General features: G+C 36.9%; 1 protein-coding gene across 1 annotated transcript; it reads left to right on the forward strand.

The window, feature by feature from the left end:
- The first annotated feature begins 677 nt into the window (after nucleotides 1-677).
- On the forward strand, nucleotides 678-4,531 carry LOC121423927. The gene is made up of 5 exons (XM_041619476.1): nucleotides 678-927; nucleotides 1,931-2,090; nucleotides 3,156-3,172; nucleotides 3,684-3,856; nucleotides 4,174-4,531. The coding sequence occupies exons 1-5, from the start codon at nucleotides 893-895 to the stop codon at nucleotides 4,422-4,424; spliced, it is 636 nt and encodes a 211-aa protein (XP_041475410.1). The 5' UTR covers nucleotides 678-892; the 3' UTR covers nucleotides 4,425-4,531.
- The last annotated feature ends 5,641 nt before the right edge of the window (nucleotides 4,532-10,172 follow it).

Below are 10,172 nucleotides of genomic sequence, written 5' to 3' on the forward strand. Positions count from 1 at the left end.
CTACGGCGGCTGAAACGTTCATCATGTTCATTGAAAATGTTGAGTCAATGGATGTATTTTGCTAAAGAATAGATAGACATACTACAATGTTAACCCTGAATTTGATAATATATTTTCCTTCAATAATGAAAAACATCACAGGTTATACTCTTTGTTTAATCATTTCAATTTTCATGACGGATTTCATACAAATATGGGGGAAAGGAATAATAAAGATATGCCTTCTATTTTTAGAGCTATAGATTTTAGCTTTAACTTTGCAATAAACATGATAAAAGTGTGTAGGCCTACTGTTCTAACATCCTGTTTTCATGATGATGGCCTGGACATGGTTTCATAAAAATCGGTATACATAATCTATCCGAAATAGTTCTCTTATCCAATCAGACGACAGGATTCCCGTAGCTTTTAACAGTAGATTTATTCTTGTCAGCGGTAATGTCCTTTCATGAAACAGGGCACTGGTTTACGTCGATAAAAACCCCTTACAGTTTCCCACCATAAAAGGGAAATCAGAGACCATTTCCCTTTATTGTTGCGTAGATTGTATATTTTCATATGTTCTGATTTAGATGAAATCCCCGGATTCGGTTGGAGAATACCCCCCCCCCCCCTATAAATCAATACATATTCCCTTCACTTATGCAAATATGCATAAATGGTCAACAAAAGTGGGAAGCGTTCTTAATTGGCATTGGACAATGTTGTAATAATACAGCTATAGATCTCTCGAACTGCAGCTCGCCCCTGAGAGTCATATAGGCTTACGTTAAACCAAGAATGATTCAGTTGAATGAGTAACTGTCACTAACTCAAGAGAGGACTTCAGTCACACTTCAAACGGGTTACACTATACTCTCTTAAGGATCTCGCTCTTTTGCCTGGTACTTATATGTTTCGTCTCCATATACAAGGACAAGGTCCAAGGTAAATAGTGTTTTTCTTATATTTTGATCCTATTTTGTTCAAAATTATTCGATCTAGAATATAATTTTTGCTGTGCATGGATCTACAATGTAAATGTGCTTTCATTACACCCAATTATAGTGGTCTGTGCTTTGATTCATTGGATTTTGTTATATTTTAGATAAAAGTAATATATTAAATGCTAATGCTAAAATGTATATACAATATAAACTGTCAATTTGTTAAAATTCTAACTGAAACCTACCATTTCAAGATTTTTCAAGTCAAAAGACACTGCGTTGTGATATTCCGTATGGATAATATGCTTCCCTTAGTCTTTTAGCTATAACTTACATCATACAAGTTTTTGTTAATCGATGTTTCACTGTCCCATATGGAAGTTGTGCACTATGATTTCGAAATTATTGATATCATATTTAAAAGAGATTTTGAAAACATTGGAAAATAGAATTACATTTAAGACTATAGTCAATACTCTGAATAATAGTCGAGTGATTCTGTCAAGAAAAATACATCAATGCGTGTGACATTCGGCATGATATACCTGTTTTCAATAAGAGTTAATTTCCCCATGATATCCAATTTTCTTAGGATTTGAGTTACCTTTGACCTGCTCCACAGTATTGTAAAACAGCATTTAAAAGTCTTTATTAATCTGTGCAGCCTGGCTCACTATATATGAATCTTTGGATTTTCTTTAACGTTTAAGTTTTAACTATTTTAAAGTTTTTAAATGAAAAAAAGAACGAAACTAGGATTTCTGTTGTAATGAACTTCAAAGTAAGCGCCGTGAAAGATCACATTATTTGAGAGATTTCCTTCAGGCACAAAGTTGTAGGAGAAACATTTCTTTTCTTACTTGATACCCCATTATCGGAAAATTCCTGGAAAAACCAGTCATTTGAAAGGGCACGTTACGGTAATTATACTGCACATTGGCTTATTTTGTTGTTGTTGAGTGTTTATGTTAATTTTCCTCTTTATTTTACAATCAACATTGAAGCACGATGAAGGCATTTCTCGTGACGTGTGTATTCGTAATGTGCACCATCTCCACGGCCTGGGGGTGTGTATCCGGTGCGGGTCCATCGTGGGAGATAGGCGGCCAGAGACCAGGCGGTGGAAGAAGCAAGCCCGGACATATCGGAACAGGTGAACTAGAGGTAAATCAAAGTTATGTAATTATAATAATAATCTCGACGCCCTTAAATAATAATAATGATAACAATAATAATACTAATAATGATGATATTGATGATGATGATAATAATGATGAAAATAATAATAATAGTACTAATAATAACAATAATAATGATAATAATAATAATAATAATGATAATAATAATGAATATAAAAATAATAATAATAATAAAATAGTAATAATAATAATAATGATATTAATGATAAGGTCCATTTATATGTATATTCTCTACTGCGCTCGATATTTGGTATCATCCCGGCTGTAGCATTATACCGTCGTATAGCGCTTTCCTCAAAGATAAACATTTATTAGAATATTTCCACTACCTCTTGCATTAAAACGGATTTAACTATAACTCAGTGATTTTCAACTCACGTATTAATGAAAAAAAATTAACTGTATTAATCCTGTCCCATTGCAATTTTCGTGTGTCTTGAATTTTTTTCACCAATAAAAAAACAATATGTAAAATTTCATGTTAAACGAATTTATCCTATCACATTTGATTTGCCTACATTTTTGTGTTCAATGATTATAAATCACCAGCTAATGAGAAAAGCCTTTTATCAGAAAAAGCAAGAAAAAAGTCTGCTGCAAGTAGTCCAATACAAAATAACTATTGGGCCTTATTCTAATTGTTCGCTTTTATAAAAATGTGATAGATATTTTGGTCTTTTCTTTGCAATTGTTCTTACTTCAGTGCATGACGAAGAAATAGCAATAAACCTTTTTAAATTAGTGCCATTTTCATATTTCGTAGTATTATTATGTTTGAAGTAAAAATTTTCAACCTCATCAACAAATTCATTTTCAAATGAAACAATTTTTTAAAATGCACATCAGTTTGCTGATAACTATTTTTTGTCTTTCTCTCCCTCCATCTATCCCCTTCTTTCCTCCTCTTTTTCTCGCACTCTCTCCCTCTTCTCTGTCTCTCTCTTTCTTTTTTGTCGTTTTTTCGTCGATTTTGATCTCCCCTTTCTTCATTTTCTCAAATTCCGAATATCTGTCACATCTCATCAAACAGGAATCGAACACACCAGGGTAAGCACAAATGTATCTTTAATTTGCTTATATCTGTTCCTACGTCATCAGGGTTTCGTAGAGATCGGGTGTATTGCTTGCATTCTGTATGTGTACAAATTGAAGACGCCATGACTTAAACATGCTTTCCGTTTGCACAAAGTTTTAGTTGCCCTTTATGTATATGATTCTTTTTGCAGGCTTTATTGTAAACCAGATGCAACTCCCCAAAACACACCCGTCATCAGTGTAATTTTCGAAACCAAACGAACCATGGCTTGCACAAATTTCACCCCTAAAAAGCGCATTGAATAGAATAAAACAAATTCTGATTTTATCTTCGTTATATGAACATGACTAAGAAACTTGAAACCTGTCAGTTTTATGTTAAACTCGAACGATCTTGATATCAAAGATGTCTCTTAATAGTACACCCCATAATAAACAATCTAATATTTATCATTTTTAACCATCGTGTTATTCATTTTACGCTGATTTCTTTATATATATTTTTTTCTTATTGGCATGTCAGTATCCCCATCGCCGTTGCGAGGTACTTTTCTGGAAACATTACAAAGGAAGAAGCATTTGAAAGTATTGAGGATCCTTTAGACCAAGACGATCTTGTGTCAATTGATGAATGGGTTGGTGCAGGTGGATCCCAACTGGAATTCCATTTCATGCTTCTCCGCCTGGATTCCAATGGTAAGCTTTGTGTTGAGGAAGTGGATAGCGATTGTGGCGAGAGTGGGGAGGAGGTGGTGGTGGTGGTGGTGATGATGGCAGGTGATAACTATGGTGATGATGCTGCTGCTGCTACTGATGATGATGATGATGATAATGGTGATGATGATGATGATGACGGCGATGGTAGTCGTGGGGATGATGATGATGCTGAGTGGTGGTGGTGCAGTGGCGGTGATGGTGGTGATGATGATGATGATGATGATGATGATGGCTTGGCTTTTAGCCCATTTGTTAAAACGATGTTTCTTTATTGATATTCCTTGTCGATAAAACAGGTGATAACCACATCTCATTGGACGAGCTCGATGTTCATAACCTACCCAGTAGAACAAACAATGACCCCGTCGTTGAGACTGCCCCTCGTTTGCTCGAATACCGAGGCGTTCCCGATGAAGAAACCACCCCTGCGACAACCACACCGCGCCCGAGACGTCGACGGCCCGGTCAAAATCGACCAGGAAGGCGTAATCCGGGAAGACGCAACAGACCCCGTGGTAGAGCGAGAGCAAGGGCATCAGGAAAATAGTGTGAGCGTGATCATCCATGGTGAATGACCGTCACTGCGAAAAGAGCGTTACACCGGGGGATGATAACTCCTGAATAACAGTCGCCAATAATGACTTTAAATCGAGATGACTATTGAAAAGGACTCACGCCTCCCCTTTCGGACCCCTTCCCTTGATTCGTTTTACCTTCTTTTCCCCTTAAAGGTTAAGTCCACCCCATAAAAATGTTGATTTGAATAAAAGGAGAAAAATCAAAGTAGCAGAACGCTGAAAATTTCATCGAAATCGGATGGAAAAGAAGAAAGTTATGACATTTTAAAGTTTCGCTTATTTTTCACAAAACAGTGATATGCACAACTCAGCGACATGCAAATGAGACAGACGATGATGTCCCTCACTCACTCACTATTTCTTTTGTTTGTTATTATTTGAATTATACAATAAAGGGACAATATTTCACTTTTTACAGATTTGACAATAAGGACAGATTTGACTGAACCATGTAGTATTAAACAATGCTAATTCCACATGTACAGGGAAAAAATAAAAATAGTTATTTCACTTGGCAATGGGGAGAAAATAAGAATTTCACATTTCATGTAATAAGATACAAAAGAAATAGTGAGTGGATGACATCATCAGTCTCCTCATTTGCATACCGACAAAGATGTGCATATAACTGTTATGTGAATACAAGCGAAATTTACATTCGATTTTGATGAAATATTCAGTATTGTGCTTGTTGGATTTTTCTCTTTTTATTCAAATCAACTTTTTGTTGGGGTGGACTTGTCCTTTAATTAGAGAAATGATCTCCACCTGGCTCCTGCCTTCACCTCTTTTGATGAAATCGGGGGGGGGCGTTTCATCAATATTTTCGTCCAAAAGTTGTCAGATCTGACAACTTTCCTGGATTCTGATTGGTTGAGAAGCATTGTTACTATAGTAACTGTCGGATAAAACAGGACTTGTCGGATAAAACGTCTGACAAGTCCTTTCATGAAACGCTCCCCCGGTTCCACGGCCCATCAACGTCACTTTTCAAAGTTCGACGTGTGATTTTAAAACTGATAGACTACCTCAGATCATCATGATTGATATGGGAACAGATTGGTAGTTAAACAGAAGTGTGGGTAAAAGTGAAACCAACTTGATTGTTTCTCACAGACCTCATCTGATAAGATTATTGATCCTAATAAAGACATCCGTTGAACAACACTCGATGTACTACCCGGATATCCGTGCTTCAACAACCAACCTAGGGACCGATTTTTTTATCTTGCCGGTGTAATAGCAACGCCAATGGTTTTACATATTACTCGAGACCTGGAAAAGCCAGAGTTTATTTTAAACGTGGAAGAGCAAGAAAATAATTATCTGTGTCTATATGCCTTACCTGACGATTCTCGAAAGAGAATCCTGACAAAAACATACTAGGTGAAGAAATATCTATGCGTTGCAGGTCAAATCATGCGTTATTGTATTATTTCGGAACGCGTTGATTGGTTAAAACTCAATCTTAAATTGGTCATCAACAGAGTGTTCCTTCAGTATCAGGTTGTAAATATTATACTTGCATAGAATAAAAATCAAATTCCAAAATATTTGCGATTCTAAAGTCGTAATGATTTTGTCACATATGTTCGAAGTTTCCATTCAATTAAAAAAAATCAATACAAAGTATAGGATAGAGTAATGATAAATAGATTGTACAATATCATGGCATGTATATGAGACGAGAATAAGCAGATACATACATGTATCGCAATACAAAAAAAACAATATTATTGGACGACGTCTGTGGAAACGATGACGACGTGATAGTGGTGGTGGTGATGTTGATGATTGATGATGACGATAATGACGACGACATTGAAGATGATGATGATGATGGTGGTAGTGGTGGTGTTGGTGGTGTTGGTGATCAGTGGCTTAACTACGGGGGGCATTGGGGCACGTGCCCCCCCCCCCCCCAATCGGCTGGCCAAAAAAAAAACGGGGAAAAGGAGAAGAGAGGGAAAAAGGAAGAGAAACGTAGTGGGGGAAAGAAGAAATTGTTGTTTATTATAGTGTTATATTATATTATGTTATAACATAAGAAGCATTTTTTCATAACTTTATGAAACATTATTTGTTTAATTGTGTCTTCATTGTTCCTGGTGCTCGCATAGACTGTTTAACGAGATATATAAACCTGCTGTACTAAAGCCTCCCGTTTTCAAATCAATATACAACAAAATAATATATTTCCTCGCAATTAGAGTTATTATTGTTTTAAGTAGTGATACATTCTTCTTTTTCATGACTACTGAAAGTTATTGCCCTATTTTAAGGTCTTAATATAAAACATTTCCTGTCCGTGCTAACGTTCGCATTAGTGGATTTGTGATTTTTGCTCTTCACGAACTCCTAAAATCAGTCCTTAAAATGTCAATTTTTCTGATCTGAATATCAAAACATTTTAGCTCGCGCTTTGCGCTCGCATCATTTGGTTAGTGAAATACGTGGGGTCTTAGTGAATTCCTACAAACAAGCCTTAGAATGCCCCTCTTCATGTCTGAATTTCCTAGATTTTCAGCTCGCGCTTCGCGCTCGCAGTATTTAATTAGTGAGATGCGTATGATAATCATGATTACAATGACTTCAAAAAGTGCTCCATGTGTTTTGATGTAATTCTAACAAAATCAGCAAGCGCTTGGCACTCGCATTAGATGACTATGGTGAGATATGTATACTCTGACTTAATGGATTCCTAACTATAGTCCTTAAAGTATCCATGTTTGGGGTCAATATATACAAAAAATTTCAACTCGCGCTTCGCGCTCGCATCATTTGGTTTGTCAAATACGTAGGGTCTTAGAGAATTCCTACAAACAATTCTTAGAATGCCCCTCTTCAGGTCTATATTTCCAAATTTTCAGCTCGCGCTTTTGCGCTTGCAGTATTTGATTAGTAAGATGCATATGATAATCATGATTACATGATTACAAAAGGTGCTTCATGACTGTGTTTAGATGTAATTCTAACAAAATCAGCAAAGGATGGCACTAGCATTAGATGACTATGGTGAGATATTTATACTCTTAATGGATTCTAAAATATAATCCTTAAAATTTCCTTGTTTAGGGTCAGTATATACAAAAATTTTAGCTCGCGCTTCGCGCTCGCATTGTTTGTTTAGCGAGACAGTTAAGTATCATGATTACAAAACAATTTGTTTATAATTTTTAGCCCTCAATATCAAAAATTTTCAGCTCGCGCTTCGCGCTCGCATTATTTAATCAGTGAGATACATATTTGTTTAATGACACTGCATGACCTAATATCTCTATTAGGTCAGTATACCTGACAACTGAGCGCGCTTCGCGCGCTCCCTAAGTGACCCGAAATTTTTGCTGGTGCCCCCCCCCCAATGCCGTGACCCAGGGTACTCCACTGGTGGTGATGATGATGATGATGATGGTGGTGGTGGTGGTGGTGATGAAGATGATGATGATGATGGTGGTGGTGGTGGTGATTATGATGATGATGGTAACGATGTTATTTTACCTTTTCTAGCTTTCATTCCATTAAAATTATTTCTCTCCCTTTTACTTCTTAATTTTACCTATTTTTGTCTTTCGCCTTTTTATCTACTCAATATTCATCCACAACTCCCCCCTCCTTTTTATATCTCCATGTTACTGGAATCTTTCACTCTTCAAATACCATATTTACCCTATCCACGTATTAAAACATGACTTCCATTTGCTCAAAGTTTCACTTGGACAACCAAGTCTGATCAATACTATCTACGACCAATGACGCTCAGAAAATTATCCCCGCGCCCCATCCTCCCCCATACACAATTACTTCCACTTCTAGGGAAAAAAATACAACATAAATTGGCCGAATAGGACAGCTTTGTCTATGTAGAGAGGTGGCACGACATCTGGGGCCCATTGCATAAAACTTTTTACCTGAGAAAACTCAGGTTGTTTTTACCGGAGTTTTTGCCCTGTGTTAAAGTCAATGGCAGAAATCAGACTAACCTTAGTTTTCATTTTTTACCAGAGTTTTCTCAGGTTAAAAGTTTTATGCAACAGGCTCCAGATCCGGTCTGAATAAGCCAGTTCGTAGTTCCTTTCTGCGCATGATCAAAAGATTCTACGCATGATCAGAAGAAGGTAGGCCTAATTTGTACTAAAGTGACATGGTGCTTTAAAATCTAATGAGATAAGCACCAACTTTGATGTCTTGATTATTCATATATTCTTTTGAATTGTCGTTTCATTTACATCCACAAAAAACAACAATGCTTCCACGAGCGACTGGTATTTCAGTTTGTCAAGTACATTGTGCAACATGCTAAGATATGCTTTCAAAGTAGGAATGCAACAAATACCTTCATTAAGTGTTCATTGGTGTGCTATTCTAGTCACCTGGTCTATTCAATTTCTTCATCCTGCTATGAAAGGCAAGCTTACGTAATATCTTGCTTTGAAATCTGCTTATCATGATGAAAGAAATGAAAAGTCATTTGACCAAAATTGCCCATGAAGTAACTACGAACTGGTCTATATCTCAGAAGGAATAGGGCAAGAGTTAGGATTGTAATTATTGGGTTGTTGGTTCAGGGTAATGTACAGATATTCGTTTAGGCAGTCAGACTTTGTGTTTGTCACAACGTGCAGATTTTTCCATGGGAGCAATTGTCGCCGGAGCAAATGACATGGAACCCTGTGGAGAATCCATCTCATGGGGGCACTTTTCAAAGAGACTGTTTCATGGAACATCTTGTTAGTGATTTCCGTTGACAAATTTGCTCTGAACCAATCACATGCAAGAACACAAAGTATCATATCACAACAGTCAGTGATAAGGGGTCATATGTGGGATTGGTTTTAGGGACCAGGGTCACTACGGTTTTCACATAGGGGTCATCCTATATGTACGTAGGTGTACAAGAACCACCGGTTATACTTATATAATATTGACTGGCCTTGAGGGGAACATCAAATATATTGCCAGCAAATGAATCATATTGGCCCGAGTCTTTAGACGAGGGCAATATGGGTCATTTAAGGGCAATATATTTGATGTTCCCCGAAAGAAGAGCCAGTCAATATTTTTATTATCATCCAAATCAGATATCTAGAGCAAAAATCATGATAATGGGGATATTTCTTTTAAAAATAGAGTTCTATTGTGTCATGTTAATATCGGTCTAGGCTCTGCACTTTACCATTATGACGTACTTGCAAGCGCTCGGATTCAGCGTTGTCTTTATTATGACGTATATTGTTGGTGGGCGGATCCTTATGAAGCGTATCTCTTTATACGCATCCACAAATGCCCGGATGTGAGACCAGGGAAAATACAAAGGTATATTTTGCTTCGTCTCTGCATGCAAAGTAAATATGCGCACTGAGACCGAGGAAAATACAAACAATATACCTACCCTTCCCGATATTCAGAAAATGTAGGGCAATACGGTTTTGTAAATGACCAGCTCAGATGTCTGATACGGGTGATAATCTCATTTATTTCCTGTTTCTTCCGTTGTACCCCCCCCCCCCACATCTCTCTCTCTCCTTCTTTCTTTATTTCTATCAATCATTCCTTGTTGATGATCTTTCTATTTCCCTCCCTGTCCTTGTCTTTTTCTTTCGATCTTCTTTCCTTCACATCCCAATTTCTTAGTATCCATCCCTCTTTCCTATCCAACTCTTTATTCTATCTTGTGTATCTAAATCTCTCTCTCTCCTTCTTTCTCTATTTCTCTCATT

Source organism: Lytechinus variegatus, chromosome 11 (assembly GCF_018143015.1).
Source record: "Lytechinus variegatus isolate NC3 chromosome 11, Lvar_3.0, whole genome shotgun sequence".
In the NCBI taxonomy this organism is placed as follows: domain Eukaryota; kingdom Metazoa; phylum Echinodermata; class Echinoidea; order Temnopleuroida; family Toxopneustidae; genus Lytechinus; species Lytechinus variegatus.